The 25,027-nt window shown below is 36.9% G+C and overlaps 1 protein-coding gene across 1 annotated transcript in view; it reads left to right on the top strand.

Annotated features, from left to right (window-relative positions):
* LOC145350078 (juxtaposed with another zinc finger protein 1-like) overlaps positions 1-7,559 on the top strand; it is a 127,370-nt gene extending 119,811 nt beyond the window's left edge. The window contains exons 4-5 of the mRNA XM_080198941.1: positions 3,292-3,461; positions 6,662-7,559. Coding sequence (XP_080055067.1) covers positions 3,292-3,461; positions 6,662-6,838 — 347 coding nt within the window. The 3' untranslated portion in view covers positions 6,839-7,559. The remainder of the gene's footprint in view (positions 1-3,291; positions 3,462-6,661) is intronic.
* Positions 7,560-25,027: the final 17,468 nt, after the last annotated feature.

The raw sequence follows: 25,027 nt of genomic DNA, 5'->3' as shown, positions 1-25,027 counted from the left end.
GCCTAATGGCTGCCAGGTTTGGGTAATGTTGTCAATGATAAATTTACCTCAACCTTGAATAAATATGCATTTTAAATGGGTATGAGTAAGTCAAGCTGATTTCCTGAAGGAACAAATATTGAAATATCAGCAAAACCTGTGTACCTTTCAAAACATATTTTAGTTTCCTAAGTGCTAATGAGGCTGATTCTACAAACAAATTTGCTTCCTAGGCCACTATAAATGATGGTAGATTTATTTATTTTGGGGAAGTAATTTTAACTGTATTTCCTGCCTTGCTGGTAAAGGAATTAAATGAATGCTGGTGAGCCTTGATTTTAATATAATTTCATTGGAATGAGCGATTTGGCCATGCTGCTCCTGTGGTCAAGAAAGCAAAAGGGAAACAACTATGGATTGCTTTTATAGCATTCCTTTAACATAGATCTTCCAAGGTGTTTTACAGGGATGGGAAAGTAGAGATTAGGAGGGAAAGACCAAAGCTTTGGTGAAAGAGGTGGGTTTTAAGGAATATCTTGAAAAGAAGGAGATGGAGGAATTCAAGAGAATGGGACCTAGAAGATTGAATCCTTGGCTCCATGTGGGCAAAGAGGCGTGGAGGATTAATGAGGCTGGAGTCAGGAAATGAATTTAGAGAGATGTTGGGTATTTTGGAACTGGAAGAGAGGTGGCGATGAAGAGGAGTGAGGCCATACATTGCTATTACGTCAAGGATTTTTGATTTGAGGCAATTACCAGGATGTGCAGGTTAGGTAGATTGGCCATGGTAAATCCATATGGTGATGGGGATAGTGCACGTGGGGATGAACCTGGGTGGGTTGCTCTTTTGGAGAGTCAGTGCAAACTAATGGGCCAAATGGTCTCCTGCATTGTAGAGATTCTATGGTACTGTTGTGGGGATGAAGGACCTGAAAAGAAATATTGAAGGAGCTGAGCCAAAAAAAAATGATTATTGAATTAGAGTACTGGTTGTAACAAACTTTAATAATGGCAGTTGGTCTTAAAGGAGACAATACATATATTGCGCTGCCCCCTAAATTCATATTGGATCCATTGTTAATCCAGGAAAATGGAAGTTTTACCACAGCTGAGGTATGTTGGTTTGTGCATTTTTAATTGCATGCATACTAAACGTGGAATATAGTAAGAGTCGAGCAGCTATTACAATGTTTATGCGTATGGCAGACATTCCTGTGGGATTTATGGCGTCATTGCAATCATTCCAGCTTTTATTTTCTCATGTATTTTTTTGTGATGAGAGTGAGAAAAATGCTTGATATCAGATGTCTGTTTTACAGTATTCACGTTTTTAAACTTCCAAGTCATAAACTTTAGACAGAATCAAATACACATTTAGACTCTTTTCCTCCTCCTCCTCCACAAAATAGCTTTCAATGAATGTGTAACTAGTTATTTGAAGCAAATAATATAAACCTAAGGTATTCACCACTCAACTAAATGCAGTATATTCAGATTCTCAACATACTATGCAGATTACATAGTATCTTCTTTGATCACAATGGCTAAAATATGAAAGTAACATTTTACTAAATTGTTTTATATAACTTGATCATTTAAAGCAGACCATTTTATTCAGCACAGGGTTGTGTTTAAAGTGTTTTCCTGGAGGGAGGTGCACTGTGTGGGGCAGATGGGAGCCCTGGGGATGACCTGGTGCTGCTCTTTAGTAGTTTAATAAGGTTGTAACGTGATAGCTATGCTGAAAGCTGCAGCCACAGTTACTCGCACGCAAAGCTGTATATGAGGTACTGTAAGGTTTAGCATGTTCTGAACAGTGTAATTTCTAATCCAAAAAATATGATTTCCAACTGAAATTAACAAGTTAATGAGTCACCTATTTTGCAAGAAATATTAAAAACACAGTATCAGCAGAACTTATTTGGCTGGTATTGTGATGATACTTTTTAACAATCTGTATTAGCAGAGTTTTTTTTATACTAAACCATACTTAGATTTTGCCAGAAAGATCAGGCTCCCAGTTTCATGTACAATTCATGGCATGCATCTTGTTGCACAGCTGTGCATCACATTAGAGAAGGCAAATTAACATTAAAATGTCTTCTGAAGTGGATGCTAATTGCAGACTGTTAATTACTGTCATTAGGTAGGCTGCTAAGAGGTGCAACAAAGCATCAGACTCATGATCTTGTTGTTTGAAAATGATCTCCGTCTAATAAAAAACATGTCACTTACAGAAATTGTAAATGCAAAATTTGCTGATGCAGTTGAAAATATCGCCATCAGTAGCTTCCTTGTGATGGATGCATTCTTGACACTGCTTCAGTGTTTAGAGTCTGAAAATAATGAGTATCAATGTTCTATCATCTGAATATGCAAAGCTGAAATAGTCCATGCATCTTTTAGCATAAAGAAACATTAGAGACGCTTTATACAGTTGTGAGACTGAACCTTAACGTTTGGTTGGTGTTCAAAACAAGACTGCAGTAGACTTTCAATAGGACCTTAATGATGGTGCATGTAAACCGAGCTTGGAAATGGGCTGTTTGCACCAATAATATTTATAGACTGCATTATAACGTTAACTGGGCAGTTTTCAGTGCATCTTTCTGCACAAAATAAGGGTAGTTTACTGTTTTACAAGTTATTACTGTGGTTCTACATTTTCAGGTAGTGAATCATAAAGAAGAATTCTTCACTGATTACCTCATTGTTGGACTGTTATAAAATCTGAGTTGATTGAGGCTTTCTAAGTGAAGTGGGCAGTACGTGTACCCTTTTGTGCCCCTAACCTTTTGAAAGATTTTCTATTTTTTCTGTTTAAAGAGAAAACTGCTCTCTTTTCCATTTGCTGTTTTTTCACTTCACTCTTTTCCTTGGTCATCGTTGTAGCTTTCTGTATTCTGTGTGTGGTGCTTGTTGAATGTTTATTCTTGCTTCAGTCGCTTGGTTAGTGTGCTGCTAGTTGAAATGATTCATGGCCCTGACAGATGTCTGGTACAGCTGGATGTGTCCTTGATCATCCCAAAAGTCTGGACAGCACTGTCATTCACCATTGCCCAAATTATCTTTGTATTGACTGTGGAACCCTCTGTGACAGAACTGTAATGGCTAATTACCCAGGATGCCTTTGGCAGTTCCAAACACAAGTGTTAGCTATGTGTATATTGAATGCTATATATTTACAGTGGTTTCATAGGGGAGGGGAAGTAAAGAGGAATCTTCTGTTTAAAGAAATTCACCTAAATATGGATTTCTTTTTAAAAAAAGGTAACTGTGACCATGTATTTACTTTCTTTCCTGAATCTTTAGGCAGTGAATTAGATGAGGAAGAAATTGAATGTGAAGATTCCGACAGTGATGAATCATGGACAACAGAAAGTGCTATTAGCTCTGAGACTATTCTAAGTTCAATGTGCTTGAATGGGGATGATGAGAAGCCATTTGCTTGCCCTGTACCTGGCTGTAAAAAGAGGTACAAGGTACGTATTGTGTCCAGCAAACAAGCTGTCCTTGGAAATGTCAATAAAAATGCACTTAAAAGGTGACGCCTTTGTATTTAAACTGTTTCACGATACATAATATATAACGAAGATCAGATATTTCATTTTTCTCAAGTTTACAAATTAACAAGCTTTTCCTCAGTGTTTCTATGAATCATAAATGTATATTAGAATGAGGTTTTGGAGTGGGAATAGAGGGTACAAAATCCCATTCTGACTGTTAGTGAAGATGATGAGTTCCCTGGAGGCCAGACAAACCATATTGGGAACAGCTTTTCACACAAAGAATACAGTAATTTGCCACATCCTGTCCAGGTCCTGTTTGAATGTCAGTCCTGTCTTAATTACCAGTATAACAAAGCTATTCTATGTTATTCTGAAATCTTTCTGGCTCCATGTCTGATGCACGAGAGCCGTCCAGCTGAATTGCTCAAACATCATTATTGAAAGAGCAAGCAGACTCGGTAGATTAATAGTCTTTGGAATGCCTGATACAATGGAGGGAACAACAAATAAAGGGTAATGGTTTAGACGGAAGCCTAAACCAGATCCTCTGTAGGGGATAATGCAAAGCAAATTTGCTGTTTTTGATGAGCTGCTATTATGTGTCTGAAGAAGTAGTGGTATGGAGCGAGACTTAATGCAAAAATCTACTAAATTAGCTAAGCTTGAATTTGACTGCAGTAAGCTAGCATAGCAAATACTGAATTGATGAACATATAAATGTGTTGAGAATTATTTACTTTTTAACTGCAGTATTTTAGAAAGATAACTTTTCCAATTTCAATCCTGATTTATGTTTTGCCGAAATTTCTGATTTGACATTTAGTTAAGTATACCCCTATCTTAATTTATTACTTTATCAGTGTAAACATTTGCAGGAATTTCATGTAACATTAGAATCTTAGCTGTAAATAATTTTCATGTTAATAACCTGCTCCTTGGACCACAGATTCACAGTTGTTTTTCCTTTGTTTAATGTTTAGTGTCTGTCATTCAGGCAGTGATAGCTCTGACTAAATGTCATTGTTGCACACTTCCTTCTGATTAGTGCTGCTAATATTGGCCTGAATTTTGGTTTTATAACCAACAAGTTGAAAATATTTCTGGTATTATGAAAAGGTCCCTAGGTAGTTAATTTTACTACATAACTTTTACTACAAGAATGTCATTCACGTACAATTGGCGTTGATCTGCATTTATTTGTATTAGTTTCTAAAACATGGCTCATTGTAACAGAAACTTGCATTTAATACAGAAAATTAATTTCCCCACTGAGTTTTTATTTCAGAAAGCGTAAAATACATTTTGCTCATTTTTAATCAAATGATTGCACCAACAACAGCTAAGTTATCTTAAGTTGAGACACAACTTTTTTAAAAGGCTTTAATTCTTACCTGCACACACGTTGTTACTAAAGTTAGTCTGCTTTATGCTTCCACCTTTTTACTCTTCCCTGAATTTTTCTTTGCTCTCTTTCTTTGCTAAAGACATTGATTCCCTTACTAAACATTGCACCACATTGCCCAGTAAGATCGTATTTATGTGTGTGTAATTTGAAGTATGGGTAAATATCTGCTATGGTATAACCATTTGGAATAGTGATTTTTTTTTGATATTGTGCAGGGATGTGCAGCAGCCATCAAGTTATGTTGTGCAAGGACTACAGCATCAGAATATTTGGCTGTGAACTGTATTTTGTCGAGATGAACAGTATCAACTCTGGCAAACACTGCTTATAAATTTATTCCTACTTAAAACCAAAAACCAACTGAAATGCAATGGGCAACAGAATCTTTAGCGAACACTAATTCCAGCTTGGTACTGTCTACAACATGCATTTCAGTCCAGTTGTGGCAAAGGAACAGTTAACCTTTTGTGATCTGTTAACACATCAAAAAAATACTTAATGCCTGAAGTTCAAATGGTGTCCATTATTATATATTTTGGTATTTAGTTTTAATCTCCACCATTTTATTTCTATGTTTATTTTCTGATTAGAAAATTCAAGTCAATTTGGTCACTGACTGCAAATTTCAGTGGTTTCCTGCCCATTTTATAAATACACACTTTTGTCGGAAGGAAATCAAAACCACTACAGTTTTTCATTAATTTGTTAATTGGAATACCTTTTTGACAGCAGCGAAACCTAATCCTTTCGTCTGGTTCCTGGACAATATAATTGTTAAGAGGTGCTTAGAATTCCAAGTATTTTATGGTAGTTGGAGGCAGAGTTTAGCCCACCCACAACTACAGTTAGATCTATTAGAACCCTGTGTTGCAGAGTTGACAGGATTACTGCTTGTTAAATATATTAAACACAAAACATACCTGGGGAGGAAAAGGGCAAGCAAGTAAGAAATCTACTTGTGGAAAAAAAATGAAAATCAAAAGACAAAATCATTTATCTCAAATGGTGTGTAAGGATCACATTTTGATGTAATTGCCTTTTCTATAATGTATGCCTAAAATTCTTCCTGCAATTTTATACCTCTTGTTGGCTGTGAGACTGGTAATGATTGATACAATGTGTAATGGGAGGAGTGATAAACGATATTAGCTTTTTACAAGTTGATCTTTTTGAGAATGGGAGATGAAGAATTGCAAATGTCTGTTTTAAAACTTTGATCGTACAGTGAACTGTTTCTGGCAGGCTGTGGAAATAATATTAAAAATGTATTAGTTATTTTATATCAGCTAAATAATTTCCAATCACCCTGCTGTTCTGAACTTCTTCATGCTTTTTGAATTAGCAATACTTGTAATACTTGAGTTGATCAATTCAAGAATATTACAATTACCAGAAATTTTTATATTTCTACTTTAATATATTTAAGTTTTATTTGGAGATATGCCTCAAATGAAATAACCAAATAATTTGACACAAGCTCTGTAAATGAGACCCAAAGCAGCTGACATGTATATTTAGTGTAAGAGGTAAAGAGATATAATTTTTAACCTCTTGCTGGTTTTATAAACTAATAATCTCTAAATTAGTTCAACAACAGTTTATTACCTACTGGTATTGGACTGATTTTATATTGAAGAACACAAAATTGGAAATGTAAGCCAAACCTTGGGTAGAAATGCAATAGTTATGCAATTTCTGTTAATATATACTTATTGTAGTAGCTGAACAGATTTTCAAGATAATTCTAACCATTCTGTATTTCTGTTAGAATGTTAATGGAATCAAATACCATGCCAAGAATGGCCATCGTACTCAAACCCGTGTCCGGAAGCCTTTCAAGTGTCGCTGTGGAAAGAGCTATAAGACTGCTCATGGGCTTCGTCATCACACCATTACCTTTCATCCACCAGTGTCAGTTGATATGCTTAGAAAGATGCAGTTGTGATGCATTGTACCCTTCTCCTGACTGATCTGCTAATTGCAGACTCCGTGTTCTAACAGGAGTGAGTAAAGAGAATTATATTTTTCTCAAGATTCATTGCTACAGATCTTGGGGGAAACTATTCCTTATTGTTGTCTTAAGTGAATTGTTTCTCTACGAAATAAACATTATAGTTGGAAGATTGTGTTCCCATAATGGCATCAAATGCTGCTAAGAAATTAGATAACAGTATTTTAAATATCATTTTGAATTCCAGGGAAAGTACTTTAAATGATTTCAGTGCTTCTAAAAGCACTTTTTCTTTATTATTCAACATTATGCAATTTTAGGTCACAACTTAAAATTGATTATACAATAGTTTTTTTTATTGTATCTCAAAACTTTTTTGAAAACTCTCATTAGCTGTGTACTGCAGTGCTGCTATACTTACAGGTCCAAATTAATGCAAAATGCATTTGCCACTGTAATTTGTAGATTAGCAGCCTAATTTGATGTGGGGGAAGTACCCTAACTGACCTGCTTGTCTTATACCACTAATTTGAGTGTTTGAGCTATGTTGGATTATCAAGGTTCATTTGGAAGGTGGGGTGGGGGGGGCGCGTGGAAATACGAGGCTTGTAGGAGTAATCCTCTGACCTATTGGTAGAAATGGGCAATAAATGCTGGCCTAGCCAACAAAGCCCACATCCCAAGAAAGAAAGAGTATATAAAAAATATCATGGGTAGCATTGACAGTTGGTACAAAATCATTCCAAACTCCTGTTCCCTAAATTTGAAGAAAATAAATTCAAAAAGTCTCAATGAACAGTCTAAATTTGGAACATAGACAGATTCTGACATTAAATAATTGGTAATTAGATTTATTTGATCTGGTAATTTCACACAGGATATCATTGTTAGCGACTGTTGTCATTAAATTAGAGTAGGAATGACCACACTAGTTATGTAGTTAATAAAGATGTGTAAAACTGAACGTAGTAATCATTGTTCACAGCTTAGGAAATACTTAATTTCTTAAGACATATGTGGTCTTTAGCTTTCTAAATCAGTACGTGTCTTTAATTAAAGAAGCATGTGCACCATATGCCTCTACATAAGGTTAGCCTGTTTACAGCTAAATAATGTACAGTTTCATTTAAAAAAAACTGTTGTCAGCAAGTTAAGCTTTGTAATTTGGTTAGTTTTTTGGATGCCTGCCTAAGACACAATACTGACCCAGTTCTGTTTTTATAATACAGTATTACAGTACTGTGCACTTTTGAGGGTTTTAAAGACTCAATTTCCATAGTTTAGGAAATGAAGATGTGCCCTGACTTACAGAATTAATTATGATCTGTGCAAGAAAACATGTACAACTCCAGCTGCTGCTACTTTCTATTCCCTCTTTTTTAAAAAAATGTTGAACCAACAACAAGTATTGCCCTATCGCCCTACAGCTTTTTAAATTATAATACCATGGAATGGTTCACAGATTCTAGCTTTCACAATAACGTCTAAAATTTGGCCATTATTGAGATTTTGTGGAGGCCTTAAAGAAGAATCAGAAATACATGTTCAAATTCTAAAACACGTGATACTGCTGCTGGCTGTTAAATATTATTTATGTACTAAATATTATAGAATGAGAAAACTTGACCTGAATATATGTGCCCTATATATTGTGTTCTCTTCCCTCCATCCAAATTTCACATTTTTACAAATGAGAAGAGAATAACAATTTGCATACTTTAATGGATGCAAATGTGACTTTGTTATTGGAGACTAGAGGTATCTTCTGGCTGTCTTCCTTCAGAGGTGTCTTCTGGCTATCTTCTTTCCACCTATATTGTCAGTGGAATTCACCAATCCTGCAAAGTGAACTAAAACAGCTCTGCTGACATTTGGCAAAACTCACCCATAGAGGGTAGCAGAGGTCAAAAGACAGCCAAAGCTGGGGTTTGAAACTGTCTTTTGAATGCACGTACAGTTTTTCCCAACTACTGTTACCTGCACTAGAAAACCTTCCAATTCTCTACTGTTCCTAAATGGACTAAAACTGATAAGTAACAAGTATTGATTGGTTCAACGCAGTGCATCCCATGCTTGCCTTTTAATATAGGTGCACACCAATGTCATTTTTAATCAAATATGTTTTAAAAATTGAAGTCTCAGAGCATTAATGTATATATTAGAAAATGAAATCACTATTACATAATAGCAGAAACACTGACTTGAATATTTTAATACCTTGTCAATTGCTGGATTGAGAAGTTTAGATTGCAGATAACTTGATTCAGATCTGTGATGTTAATCCCTACTAAGATAAATCTTTTTTCATCTAGGAAAAAATGCTGTTCTTTAATAAAGGCTAGACGAAGACAGGGGAGAGATGCAGTCAGGTGAAACACTATAGTGGAACAAAAACCTTATTAATTCAGTTACATTTAAAAATGTACATATCTTTGACATTTACATTTCATACTTTTTTTATAATTCAGCCCTTTGAAAAATCTCAAGTTTAATTCTGATCCCAGAATACAGCTGAGTCCTCTGAGGGATACAGTGAGTGGAAGTCGCCTGAATTGTAAAATATGCATATAAGGTATTGAGCAACAGATGGCTGAAAGTTGCTGAAAAAGCTGTACGCTCAGGTTTTGTACTGTACCTTGGATTCTCCTGCACACAAAAAACCCTCTCAAATAACAGGCTAAATTGTGGAGCAATGAATAGAGACTATTGTTTCTATTTCAATTTTGAAAATATTGAATTTGAATATCCCAGAAAAAAAGTATTGTTTGAGCTCATGCGTATTTCTAATGATTAGGATTAATTTAACCTTTTTTGGGGGGGGGATGCGAGTGTTGGTGATGAGAAGGGTTGGATTATTAAATTAGATTTTTTAAAAAATGAAATTGTATTATATTTAGCCCAACACTTAAAGAATGTTGCATCTCCAGTTACTAATGACAGTATCTGGAATGATAGCAATATAAATTCTCTGAAAAATAGATAAATTGCTTTTCGGAGCTTGGGAGAAGTGTTTGTTCTTCATGGTTTTAGAAAGGTAATCACTTTGTAGCCACAATATAGATTCTCAGTAATTAACAGTTGACATAGTACAGTAAACACAGGAAGACAGCATTGGGTTTATGCAATAAACATAGAAAATGCTGGGAGCACTTCAGTCAGCCAGCATTTGGCAAGAGAAACAGGGTTATCGTTTCAGGTTGATGACCTTTCTTCAGACCACGTATTTATAGAACTAAACATATTCTGCTTATTTTTAGAACAGAGCACTAAAATAATTATGTTCAATGCAAAAATTAGCACACATTTAAAGGATCTAGTTTCCTTCCACAGTTTAAAGATGTGTGGGTTAGGTTGATTGGCTGTACTAAATTGCCCTTTAGTATCAGAAAGATTAGCAAGGTAAATAAGTGGGGTTACAAACACAGGGCCTGGGTGGGATTGTTGTCAATGCAGGCTCAGTGGGCCAAATGGCCTTTCTGCACTATAGGGATTTTATGATCTGGCCTATATATGATTCCAATCCCACCTCAACATGGTTTAATTTTACTGAACTCTGAAGGGGACTTACAAGCTGCTAAGTTGTGCCAATGAAGTGGATGACTAGATCTCCTTAGCTATGAATGTTATAGATCACCTTCATTATAGATTTCAATGATTCAAGAAGACAGCCGTAGTCTTTTTAGGGCAACTGGTGATGGGTAATAAATTCCAGCGCTACCAGTAATGCTCGCATTCTAAGAATGAATTACAGAAAAATGCTACACGTATATTGTAAAGATTGATTTAAAAGCTCTTATATTTGAGAAAAATGGTTACATCTTTGTGGCTGCTGCTATTTATTCATTCTATAATGATTTAAAGTAATTTCCAATGCTTCACTCAGTGTAATGTACCTAGTACAAAAGGAGCCCATAACCAAATTACAGATGTGCTTAACAATATGTGCTGCCAACTAAATTTCACAATTTTTGCTAGGTTATTAGCTACTAATTCCTGGAATGATTCTCCTTCCTTCTCTAAACTTCAACCATTTGGAAAGATTAATGAATAATCTGAATTTAGTGTTGAATGCATAAAGGTGAATTATTTTAGTTTTGTTTTACTTGGTGGATCAACTACCTAAATATACAACTGTTCTCCTCCATTTTCTATATTACACTAACTGAAATGTAGCACTTTGGGAGCAGGACTGAACAGCCTTTAGAGATGGGGGTTGAATTTCCATGGATGTTCTTCCAAACGCCACTTTAATTTTGTTTCAAGTGCCATAGGTAATCGAACTGTAGTGAATGATCAATGAACTTATTTAGAAATTCACCTCTAATATAGTACTGGGATTCACCCTTCCATTTCTCATCAAGATTTTGAAATTAATTTTGCAGTGTTAATTGACAGCCAAAGATACTAGGCAAGAGTGATAGTTAATCCCAACCAAATTAGTAGTGCCGAGAGTATGTTTACTGCTGCAGCACCTGTCATGACGCAGTTGGCCGTGACGTCCTGCTGAGGCAGGAATAGATTACACGCATGCTAGACTGCATGAGATATGATAAAAGACTAGACCATGCCTAGATGACATTCGCTGGTTCTACACCAAATATCCCAAGAAAGTGAATAGCCAGATAGGGAGGTGAATTTGCAATTCCTGTGCTAACACGGGAGCTAAATTCAATAGTTAAAAGGGTAGAGTATTACCCTGGACTACACTGCTCCATTGTAACTTCTGGTTTACAGACAAATGGCAAAGGAGTTGTTCCCTAAAGGCATTGCTCATGGTCCACTATTGAGTCAAAATCAAAGGGAAATCTTGTCACTCTCAACATCTTCCTTTTGACATTAAGATGGAAACCATTACATGTCTTCTTGTAGCAATGGATATTTAATGTTAAGAAATCTGGCTTCAACAAGTCTTAATTAAGTTTTTGTGACTTAGACACTGGAATCATTTGAAGAAGGATTATAGTGGCAATTTTTATTTTCTACATAATGTTAAGTGGGTTATTCTAACAATACTTCAATGCAAAAGTATCCTGACCTGCAAGCACAAGAAGCTGTAAAAGAAATATTTTTGTTCATGATAACCCTTTACTGCTTGTACCAGCACTGTTTTAATTACTTGGTAATATATGTACTTCATTTTAGTTTTTAGTACTTTCAAATTTTCCTCATTAGTATGTGGATGATTTGTTCATGTAGCACACGTTTTTTGGGGTTAAATTTAGTCTGGTGATCTAATTTAACTTCCATTTTGTACAAGCAGTAAAAAATCTTATTGAAATTTGAATACAAGTTTGAATCTACTTTCTAGTTGGTGTGGGTCCACAGCATAAAACTGCCAGTTTAGTGCCAATTTGTGCCAAACTCTGACCGATGTCACTCGGAAACTATAAAGGTGATTGGCATCAAAGTGGTGCTGTACTGAAATTGGACAGAACAGAAAGGTTCTTGCTCTGCATCTGATCCATGTTGTACTTGACCTGATGATTGATGCTGACACTGAGTGCCAAAAGTGTAAATATTATCCATTCCATACCTTGAGTAAAACTGAATTCAATATATTGATCAGAATCCAATTATTTTTCTTACTTTTGAAAATCATAATCTTTTTAGTCAAGCTTTCTGAATTGTTTATACAGAACGTTTGTGTGTAAACATTCTCATTCCATTAATGGGAGATGGTATAATAGCGTGTTTTGAGTTCTTGATTCCAACCTAAATATTGCAAGTTTAACTTTAAAGATTGCCTCTGACTTTAACTTTGAATGCTGATTTTGTGTGTGTATTTTTCAGTTTTCTTGAGACTCTCTGTTCAAGGTATATTTTCCCTTTCTTAATCTCCCCCAGAGCTTGGGGCACTGAAAATTTCTTCAGTGTTGGTTACCATTATGACTAAAGCATCGATTAAATTGACAATTCCTGATACGTAGTCAATTGTGAGACAAATCTGCATTGTGCAATTGTTAAGAAGTCTTTACTCTTTTAATTTATAAAAAAATTTCCATTTTGAGTATTGATGACATAGTAAGTAGTTCTCTGAGCTCAGTGCTATTGGACAGCTGAATTAACAAATGGAGAGAATCCTTCAGGTTTACATAGTCCACACAATGTGTTCGGTACTCATCATTACCAATTTTTAAAATTAGAAACGAGCAAAAGAGCATTGAATTTTTACTCAATAGTTCAAATAATGACAGCTCTACACGTTTCTTGTAAAATAATGCTACATTTCATTAAATGCAAATAATCCTTGCGTTCAAACTGCGGTTCTGAATTTCTTTCAAATGTGCATTTTTATTACAGGCTAATACCTCAAGTTTCTCTGACTGAATGTTAAGGCAATATCCTATTAAGTTACCAGAAGTTATAAAAACATATGTTACCTGTGCACCAATAACTAGTATTTCCACATTTTATGAGTGCAGGCAGATATTGAAAAACAGGCAGTTGCAGTGCACTTGGATTGTATCTTGAAATAAATGAAACAAGTTTATTTGGTCCCTGCAAAAACTGAGATATTGCTAAAGATCATTTCTGCTTGGTTTGGCCTTTACAAATTGGCATTTGGAAGTGATTTATTTCATTTTTTTTTAAGAATTACCAAATTCAGTGTCAATCTGTAAATGGTCAATCTGCCAAAATGGTATTATCTGCACCGATTAACTTAATTGGTGTAATAATATTGTTCAATATTATAAAATCTGACACTGACTGCTGTGAATTCAAAAAGTAAGCGTAAAATCTTTATCGGCATGTGAAAGTACTGGTGTGACCTATCTGTAGCATCAAGTTCTTAAAAGCCGAGAAGAGGTCCTTTCCAGCAAAACTGACTTTTCTTCAGCCAGTCTTGAAAATATGCCTTAAGCAGGGAGTTTGTTTTGTGCATGATGTTTTGAAATAGTATTTGAATATAAAGAAATTAGCTGGCATTCATATCCTGGTAATGTAGTTCATTGATGCAACAATTGGATAGTAATGTTATGAGGCTTTCTCGCTTAGTCCCAACCCTCGCTTCATGCCTTCGACGTACTGAGTTCACTGGATGTGTATACAAATGCTAAATGAATGTAGGAATTTTCTAAAAGCAAATAGAGGGAAAGTCCAATTATAGTTCATTATCTGACATTAACTTGGGGAAAGAGTTGCCTCCTTGGGCCGTTTTGTTGGGAAGGAGGAATGAAACTTGAGAAAATAACTTCCAATATGCAGGTAGAGATTTACTTAACCAGGTGCAGTTGTTATATTTCTAATGTAACTGACCAATTTGTCAGTAATGTAGCTGTCAATAAATTAAACTTGTGTACTAAGTTATGGATGCTTAACTTTCAAAAGTATAACTTGGCAACATTGAGTTGGTATCCTTTGTAAAGGTTTATAGAAAAGAGTTATAGAAAAAGAATTTGCATTTATTTATATTGGACAGAATATTCTTCTCCCCCGCAATGTGTTTCATGGCAGTGGGAAGCAGTATGCTGCTTGCTGGCGGCAGGATCTTATGGTCCCGCCATTGTCAATAGGATTTTCTGTTGAACACACCTCTCGCTGTTGGGAAATCTGTGGTGGGTGTGTACCGGCTTAAAGGCCAGCAAAGTCTCAGCAGTAGTGCTTTTCACACAGCCTAAACGATGTTGTAGCCAATGAAATACTTTTTGAACCATAGTCAATGTTGTAATATCAGCAAGATCCCATAAAGAGCTATGAAATATTGACCTGATATTTGGGTTTTTGTGTAGTATTTTTGGCTGATGGTTGAATTTTGGTCAGGGTGCCAGGGATAACTCTTCTGCTTTTTCTCGTATTGTGCCAATGGGCATATTAAGTCCACCTGAGAGGGATAGGTTAGTTTAACACATCATCCAAAAGAGACACTCCTGACAACGCTGCACTTTGTCAGGGTTGCACCGAGGTGTTAGCCTGGATTATACACTCAAGTCTGAAGTGGGATTTGAATTCAGAACTTTCTGAGTGCTACCACTGGACCAAAGCTGACAGCTAATTCATAATGCAATACAAATTTTCCTTTGGAATCTCTTTGTAGCAAGAAAATGTTAGAAAGGAAATCTGTTCTCTTTTTGGTTACCGTCAAAGAACTTGGGTTTATACAGCACATTTTGTGTCCTCAATACCTCATACATTTTGCAGCCAATGAATTGCTTCTGGAATGTTGACACACTTGTAGGCAAAGAACATGCCAGTTTCTGCACACAATCTCTCAAATAGTGCTGGATTTAATTAAATGATTAGTTAATTTGCTTTTGACATTATTGGTTGAGAAATAAATGTTATTTAGGACACCTTATATCTTGCTATTTTTGATGATTGTGCTTTGAGAAAAAGCTGTGTTTTGAATGTCTCTTTTGTGAGCATTTTTTTTTCTGTAATTATTGATTAACTTTAAAAAGGCTGAAAAGATGTTTTGATGTTGTGTTGAAATCTCCACACCGACATTAATGGATATTTTCTCCAAGTAATCATGCCATTTTAAGATGAATTTCCATGTGGAAGCATTTCTATATTGCATATTGTTAAAGGTAATACAGGTGCATTTTAGACAATAAGTGCATTGTTTTTGACCTTTTACTTAAGTCAGCTTTACAATAATCAGTTGCGTGAATCATTTTAGATTCCCGCATTTGACATTTTAGTTTTTTTAAAGATTTTCCAAAAGTTAACATTCATACATTATACTACTGCAAGATTGTCTTCCAGTATTGCACACATTTCCTGTACAATATGTATATGAAATGCTTATTCTAGCATATAGATTTTCATATTTCTTCACTCCACAAGCTTATTACCAGAATACTAAGTGCACTGAAATTTATTCTGAAAATGGGACAATGCAATGCCTATGTAAATTGTGCTTTTAAAACTTAAACTCTGCATTTTGAAGTTTCTGGTTTTAATTTTGTTCCATTAGCTATTAAACTAAGCTGAATATTTGGTTCAGATCTTTCCCGTGAGCATTCTGAGGAAGAAGATAAGAAATGGATTAGAGACTTTCTATAGTTTAAATTTTCATTTTAGTCATACACCATCGTATTTCAAATATTGTACATGTCTACAATCAATCTAAATGTTGACAGTTTATTACTGCTCGTTATTTCTGTTTAACTGTTAAATGAAGTGTTAAGTTTCTTTGATTCTAGACAAGGCAAGTTGCAGGCTAATGTCCTGCTAAATTTCTATTCCTGCATATTGACAATTCAAAATAATCAGGGAAGCATGCAGATATTTATATATCAGTGTTGGTGAGCTGTATTGTACCAAACAGTGTTTCACTGTAGTCAATTGTCCAGTATAGATCAGATTAAGTGAACTAACTTTGTATTGCTGCTAAAATGAACTTTTGTTTGAATGCTGCTCTTATGTTGTCATGCAATTCCTTTATTGTAACTTCTAAAAACTTTTGGCAGAAATTTATGGTCAAGCCTTATTACAGTGTTTGTCTGTATCAAGAACTTGCACCAAAACAGATTTATTTCCAAAAAGAAATTATGATTGCCAATGAAATGACAATGTGTGGTCAAATGAGACCTATAAACATAAAGCCTTAAAGGATGCTTCTGTTTAAACATATTGTAAATGGTCTATGTAAAACATTTTTACATGTTTAATAAAATTCTTGTAAGTGATTTTGTATGTGAATTTTTCATTTAATTTTATTTCATTTCATTTTCCAATTTAGACTGGTTTTTGCAACTTACCGCCAAGGAGATAATTTCATTGCATTTTTACAAACTTGTTCCAATTCCCAACAATATGTCCTATTTGTGTTTTTGTGTTTTAAATTAGTAAAACTACTTGTTTTTCGTTAGAGCAAGTTCATCCTTCACTTCCAACTGTATCTGCTGTCCAGGATTTTTCAATACCCAATCTGCTGATCAGGTAATGGTTTACTAGGAATGGAAGAATAAACAAAGATCCACTGTGGCGTGCAGTAAACAATTATAAATTGCTTGGGAGTCCTTGTTTTACAATGTGTTTGATATAGAAAGTTTTCAAATGTAAAATAATATTTTAACTAAAACACGTTTTTCCACTCTGCTGTCTTGTCAAAAAATATCGTGTCCTATATTTCCATTTTTCTTTTCAGCCTGCCCAAGCTGAAAACTATGTGCAAAATTAAGGCTTCAAACTATCAGCAGGACTTTTAGCCCCCATAGAGAAAACTCACGCTGTCAGCTGATTCGCTGCTTTGCCAGTACCACCGGTACCATACTATTCCCTGGATGGAGGTACACTGGGGGGCAGGGGGAACTAGGCCAGCTGCCTGGAGGAAGCATCTCAGCAGCAGATCGTAATTGGGGGAGTGTTCTATGCAGGTTTTAAAGATGTCTCCCTCCACAATGCTGATCCAGCTACTGACGACATTTTCAAAATTTAAAAACGTAAAAAGTTGGAGAGAGGCACCTCTATCTTGAGGTGTTCTTTCTCTAGGCAGCCTGCTGCTTCTTCAGTGCTGGAGGGCCTCCTTTTAAGCCTCCAGCCAAGAGAGCCCAAGGACAGCGCAACTGCCCTCATCACGAATTGACCAATTTGGAGAAAATCATTGTCAGCTGACTGTTCCCCACAAACATCAAGTTGTCACCCCATTTGACCCCCCCATGTTGGCGCCCCAACCTCAAGCAAAATCATGCCCTATTTCTTCTGATAACCGTGTGGTATCAGCTGATATCTTTTAGGATATGGGCCTAGAAATTTAGAAACAGGGCAGAGGGTGTTAGAACCAGCTTGCTCAGGGAAAGCCAGTCTTGCAACAGAAATCTCAAAACACCACAAGTTTAATGTCTTTCAGGCAGATACTCTGTAGGCCGATTTCTTGGCTTTTATCATAAGAACATAAGAAATAGGAGCCGGAGTAGGCCATCTGGCCCCTCGAGCCTGCCCTGCCATTCAATAAGATCATGGCTGATCTGTTGTGGCTCAGTTCCACATTCCCGCCCTCTCCCCATAACCCTTAATCCCCTCTCTTATCAAAAACCCATCAACCCGCGTCTTAAAAACATTTAGCGAGGTAGCCTCCACCACTTCAACGGGCAGAGAATTCCAGAGATTCACCACCCTTTGAGTGAAGAAGTTCCTCCTCAACTCCGTTCTAAACCGCCCCCCCCCCCCTTTATTTTGAGGCTGTGCCCCCTAGTCCTACTGTCCTTTCTGAGCGGGAAGAGTCTCTCCACCTCTATCCTATCCATCCCATTCATCATCTTATATGTCTCAATGAGATCTCCCCTCATTCTTCTAAACTCTAACGAGTACAAGCCTAGTTTATTCAGCCTCTCCTCATAGCTCAACCCCCTCAACTCCGGCATCAGCCTAGTAAACCTCCTCTGCACTCCCTCCAAGGCCAAAATACCCTTGCGTAAGTACGGCGCCCAAAACTGCACACAGTACTCCAGCTGCGGCCTCACCAATGCCCTATATAGCCGCAGCAAGACCTCCCTACTTTTATATTCAATCCCCCTCGCTATGAAGGCCAGCATCCCATTCGCCTTCCTGACCACCTGCTGCACCTGCAAGCTGGGTTTTTGCGACTCATGCACAAGGACCCCGAGGTCCCTCTGCACCGTCACCTGCTGCAGTTTTTCTCCACGTAAGTAATAATCCTTCCTACCATTATTCCTACCAAAGTGTTTTGTGGTGCATTGCACCCTTCTATCTAATAATGAATGCCTGCTCCCTGCCAGTTGTGCTGACGGCTGTTTAGTGCCTGAACAATGATGCTGTTCTGCTGAAGTTCCATATCATAACCTTTTTGAAGATTTTGTGAAAGCATTTTGTCAAAATTCAAATACAGTCATATCCCACCTTAGAGTTATAATGTTACCATAGCCTCCTCTTCAGTTTTGCATGATATTCCTGATCCAGGCAGAATATAGCATTTAAATGTACTGTCCTGATCCAAGCATAAAATGTTCCAATTATTTAGATTTGCATTGCTCAGCACACTGAATATTGTCAGCCCAGCACATGCCAATCATCTTTTACATGGTAACAAGTTTCCAATTTATATGTTTTAATTTTTACGCTGCTGCATTGTAAATGATTTAAGTGGGTTACAAATGTTATAAAGATGTTACCTAAAATAAATTTTATCACTAATATTATGTTTCCACCAAAATGTGGACACTGTTTGAGAACAAGCAAACTTTTTACAAATACTGGGGAGGAGTGAAATCCAGCACTCACGAAAATCTGCATCAGTTGTGCCATTCAAATATAGTTCTTGACAATAGTGTACATAATAATTGATAAGACCTAGTTGGGTATCAGCAACATCTGATATCCCAGGCTTGTCTGCAAGTTCCACTAAAGCAGCTTCATGAAGTGACCATTAATAAAGTGGGGTAATGTGTTGCCCTGCTACCATGGGCAGCTTACTGGCTTAACCTTTTGACCATGCTGTGTTAAGTGATGCTTCAAGAATAATCTATGCATTTTGCTATTTTGTTTTGCCCATCCCATAGTTTTTTTTTCTCTCTGTTAAAGTTGTTAACTATATGAAGGTTGGTGAAACCTAATTAGAGTAAGTGGTCTCACAACACCAGGTTAAAGTCCAACAGATTTATTTGGTAGCAAAAGCCACTAGCTTTCAGAGTGCTGCTCCTTCATCAGGTAAGTGGGAGTTCTGTTTACAAACAGAGCATATAAAGACACAAACTCAGTTTTCAAAATAATGGTTGGAATGCGAATCTTTACAAGTGATCAAGTCTTAAAAGTACAGACAATGTGAGTGGAGAGAGGGTTAAGCACAGGTTAAATAGATAGGTATTGTCTCCAGCCAGGACATTTAGCAAGATTTTGCAAGCCCAGGCAAGTCGTAGGGGTTACAGATGGTGTGACATGAACTCAAGATCCCGGTTGAGGTCGTCCTCGTGTGCGGAACTTGGCTATCAGTCTCTGATCGGCGACTCTGCATTGTTGTGTGTCGTGAAGGCCGCCTTGGAGAATGCTATCTGAAGATCAGAGGCCAAATGCCCGTGACTGCTGAAGTGTTCCTCAACAGGAAGACAACGCTTGTCTGGTGATTGTTGGGCATGTTCATTCATCCATTGTTGTAGTGTCTGCATGGTCTCCCCAATGTACCTTGGCATGGTACATTGGGGAGACCATGCAGATGCTATGACAATGGATGAATGAACACCGCTTGACAATCACCAGGCAAGTGTTCTCCCTGTTGGGGAACACTTCAGAGGTCACAGGCATTCAGCCTCTGATCTCCGGGTAAGCGTTCTCCAAGGCGACCTTCACAACACACGACAATGCAGAGTCGCTGAGCAGAGACTGATAGACATTCTGCACACATGAGAACGACCTCAACCAGGATCTTGGGTTCATGTCACACTATCGGTAACCCCCACAAGTTGTCTGAGCTTGCAAAATCTCACTAACTGTCCTGTCTGGAGACAATACACATCTCTTTAACCTGTGCTTTACCCTCTTCCCACTCTCACTGTCTGTACCTTTAAGATTTGATTACCTGTAAAGACTTGCATTCCAACCATTATTTTGTAAATTGAGTTTGTGTCTTTTTGTGCCCTGTTTGTGAACCGAACTCCCACTTACCTGACGAAGGAGCAGCGCTCCGAAAGCTAGTGGCTTTTGCTACCAAATAAACCTGTTGGATTTTAACCTGGTGTTGTGAGACTTCTTACTGTGTTTACCCCAGTCCAACGCCGGCATCTCCACATCATGAAACCTGATTAGGACAGTGACAATGTTGAATGCTTCTTTGTGGACAAGATTAATAATGGCTGGACATATTTGAAACTGATTTTTATTTGTAAAGTGTATTACTTTGTTAAAGACACTTTATAAGTACAAATTATTGTACTCACACTTGGACAATAGAGGATCAAGACTGAAATTCATAGGAAGACTGATAGGTGCCACAGTATTTTGTCTGGCATTGGTAAATAATCCTTTATGCTGGTCCTGCACATGCCCTGCCATTGAAGGGCCCAGAATAGTAAAATGTTGAAAATCCCTTTTTCATTATTTTGTATAAGTTATAGGTTGAAGTTTAAATATTTATCATTTATCATTACTAGCTTTTGTAATTATTTATGAAGCTATTCTTTCAGTCTGCATTTTGTGTTAGTGTCACATAATCAATAAGTAGACAATTTATAGAAACTGCTTTCTAGGCATTTAAATATTATTTGTATATCTACCAAAGTCTGATATTATTTAGTGTTTACCACTGTTCAAAGCATTTAATATTTGTTCAGGCAAGTTTTGATACAAAAGGGTTTATACTTTTTAAACTGTATTCATTAAAATTCATAAGAACTGCATAAATATTTGAAATAAAAACAAAAATGCTGGAAGTGTGCATCAAGTGGCCAGTATTTGAATGACTGGTAGATTAACATTTTGTTTAAAACTCTTCACCAAATATTTTATTTTGACCAGAGTAATTCTAGCACTTTTTGCTTTTATTGTAGAATTCAAGTATTGGTTTCTTTTTTCTTTTTTTTTAAACAAATAGTGCAACTTATGTTCCAGAAGCATTTTGAACTTGTGATGAATCCTGATCTGGATTTCCTATTGTCTTTTATTTACAGTTCATCATTGAAGCCAGATTCAAATTAGATTATAAGAACCTTAATGCAAATTGAGGGAAACCTATATAATTTTAAAACTCTATATTTTGCCTCAAAAGTCTCCATAGCCCATTAATATTCATAGGGCAACATTAGACAATGATTTGCAGCTGTTGACCATAATGAAAGCATTCAAAAATTAATAATCTTTATTTTAAAAAATCCCTTCAAACACAACTTCACTCACAAGCTGCCAATCAGTGACCAGCAACTACCATAAGTAGCTAATTAAATTGGACAGGTTTTCCCCCAATCACTTTGAGATGACCATCTTGATTCTCTATCCAACGGTTCTATCCACCGAGGAAGTAAAATTTATAACATGTAAAAACTAAAACGTACAAACATATGAACAAGGAGCAGGAGTAATCCATTCAGGCCCGTGAGTCTGATTTGCCACTTAATAGGATCATGGCTGATCTAATAATAATTTTAAATCTGCTTCCCACTTCCCCTGATAATCTATCACAACCTATGTACCAAAAATATATCCAGCTCTGCCTTAAAAAGTATTTAAATACTCTGTTTACACCGCCTTTGATACCCTCAGGAAGAGAGTTTCAAAAGACTCATGGCCCTCTGAGAAAAAAAAATCTCCTCCCCATTTTTAATTAGATGATCCCTTATTTTTCAACAGTGACCCCTAATTCTAGATTCTCCAACAAGAGGAAACATCCTCTCCATTTCCACCCTGTCACGATCCCTGAGGATCTTGCATGTTTCAATCAAGTTGCTTCTTACTCATCGAGACTCCAATGAATACGAGCCTAACCTGTCCAATCTTTCCTCAAGACAACTCGACCATTTTGGGTATTAGTCAGGTAAGCCCTCTCTGAACAGCTTCCAAAGCATTTACATGCTTCCTTAAATAAGATGACCAATACTGTACACGGTTCTCCAGATGTGATCTCACTAGTGTTTTAAATAACTAAAGCATAACCTCGCTACTTTTGTAATCAATTCCCCTTGCAGTAAATTATAACATTATAGCTTTCTTAATTATTTGCTGTACCTGCATACTAGCCTTTTGCAACTTGTGCACTAGGACACCCAGATCTTTCTGCATCTCAGAGCTCTGCAGTGTCTTAACATTTAGATAATATGCTTCTCTTTTATTCTTCCTGCCAAAATGGATAATTTCACGTTTTCCCACGTAATACTTCATTTGCCAGACTCTTCACAGCATTGGTGTCATATTTGACTCCAAACTCACGATCACATGACCGTTTCTTCACTCAGACCGCATATTTCCACCACCATAACACACCTAACTTAGCCTTTTCTTTAGCTTGTCTGCTGCTGAAAGCTCCATCCATGCCTTTGTTATCTCTAGACCAGACTATTACAATGCACTCCCGGCTAATTTCCCATTTCTACTCTCTGTAAAATTGAGGTAATCCAAAACACTGCTGCCCATGTCCTTATTTACACCAAGTCTTTGTATTGTATTGGCTCCTAGTCAAGAAATGGCTCAATTTTAAAATTCTTATGCTATTTTGCTTTGCGCTTCCCTATTTCCTAGCTTTACAGTCCTCTGCAGTCACCTAATTCTGATCTTTTGAACTTCCCTGATTTTATTTTCTCCACCATTTATGGCTATGCCTTCAGCTGTCTAAGCTCTGGAATTCTTTCCCTGAACCTCTATGTCTCTCTACTTTTTTTTCTCCTTAAAACCTATCTTAGTCAGCTGCTCTCATATCATCTTAAGGAGCTCAGAAAGAAATTTTATTTTGCAGAACTCCTGTAAGTTCCTTGCAATACTTCATTATCTCAAAAGCATTACATGAATACAAGATCTTAGTCTATGATGTCAATGTCACCCCAATTGTATTTTAGCCAGGGAGGCTAAAGAAGGTCTCCCAAGTGAAAGGGTTTTGCAGAAGTGCTTTTCTGTGTCCCATGTGGAAAGTTGGGTCATTTCCTGCCCTGGTTCCCCACATTCTCTCCTCCAAAACAATAGAATTCCTACAGTGCAGAAAGAGGCCATTCGGCCCATCAAGTCTGCACTGACTATAATCCACCCAGATCCTATCCCCCTAACCCCACATATTTACCCTGCTAATCCCTCTGAAGTTATGAGGCAATTTACCATGGCCAGTCACCCTAACTTGCACACCTTTGGAGTGTGTTAGGAAACTGGAGTACCCAGAGGAAATCCATGCAGACACGGAGAACATGCAAACTCCATATAGTCACCCGAGGCCAGAATTGAATCTGGATCACTGGCACCAATGCTAACCAATGTGCCACCGTGCTATCCAAAGACCCCTCCCTGCAACTAGCATGCTTATGAAAAGCCTTCTTAGGTGCCAGCTGAATGATCCAGCTACTGAAACCTTAGGTTCTGCTTTCTGCTGGTTGTGAGCAGGCAGTTGACCATCATAGATGTAGAATTTCTGTTTTGCCCATTTTGATATTATTTTCATTTGGCTGTATGTCTGCTGGAATCTACTTGAATCTGCACATTGTGAACAATTGTAAGTTTTTCTCCTGAATTAACCTGATGGGTGGATCTCAAATCAAGATTGCTTTAACGATAATTTAGAGATTGATTCCAAATTCTTGATACTTACAACCTATGGGTGATCGACTTTACATAGTACATTGTTGATCATGCATGCTAAATCAAAGCTTCCAGCATAAATTTGTGCTATCTAATGCAAGTTAATTTCCTTTACAGGAGTTTGGGATAGAATTTACAGTAGATTTTGGAGGAGGATTCAATCTCCTCTACATATTGGAAGGACAGCAGTAGCAGAGTTAAAAAGGGGTTGATGGACCTAGCACCTTATTCCACCTAATTGTCCCCAGGCTTTCTAATGGATGGCCACGTCTCTGGCCTGAATGAAACTGGAGTCCCACTAATTGGGGATCTGTGACATACATTGGATTCTAATGCAATTTTGACAGCATGCCAGAATGGAGAATTAGCCGTGAGTGCTTCGTTCAGTAAAGGCTGCTGGTGCAAGAGAAGAATCCCAAAACATGTTACAAATATTTTGGTGGAGTATAAGAACTCTTCCTTCTACAATGCCAGGCACGGCAACCATCCCCCATCCCCATAATAAAAATAAAATATTGCAGTGGCTGGAAACTGAGATAAATACAAAAATGTTGAAAAACACAGCAGGCCTGACAGCATCTGTGGAGAACGAAACAGAGTTACCGTTTTGAGTCCATATGACTTCATCTTCAAAAAAATGATACAAACCTAATTACTACTTTTCCCAAAAGTATTTAATTCATAAAATTTATAAAGGTACATTACATAACAGTTCAAATTTAACACTACATGAAGTGTAAAATTAGATCAATTTCTTTCCATACAATATTTGGCACCTTGAGATGCTTCTCTACATTTACAGTTACATGTTATATTTACAACATTCATTTCATGCTAACTATTCAGCTCAAGACATTGTACATGGTTTCCAAGCCCTCGGTATACTATGGTGGAAGGCCCCTAAACCGTGGCTGTTACCCATTGAGCTTCCGTGGCAGCTGTCCCAAGTTGTACAGTATCCCTCGATGTTTAGTCCTGGACCATGGAATGTGCCAATCTTCAACACACAAACATCAA

The sequence above is a fragment of the Carcharhinus amblyrhynchos genome, chromosome 11 (genome assembly GCF_965287045.1).
Source record: "Carcharhinus amblyrhynchos chromosome 11, sCarAmb.v2.hapA, whole genome shotgun sequence".
Lineage (NCBI taxonomy): Eukaryota > Metazoa > Chordata > Chondrichthyes > Carcharhiniformes > Carcharhinidae > Carcharhinus > Carcharhinus amblyrhynchos.
The sequence above is the reverse complement of the archived record's forward strand: the minus strand, read 5'-3'. Positions and strand labels throughout refer to the sequence as shown.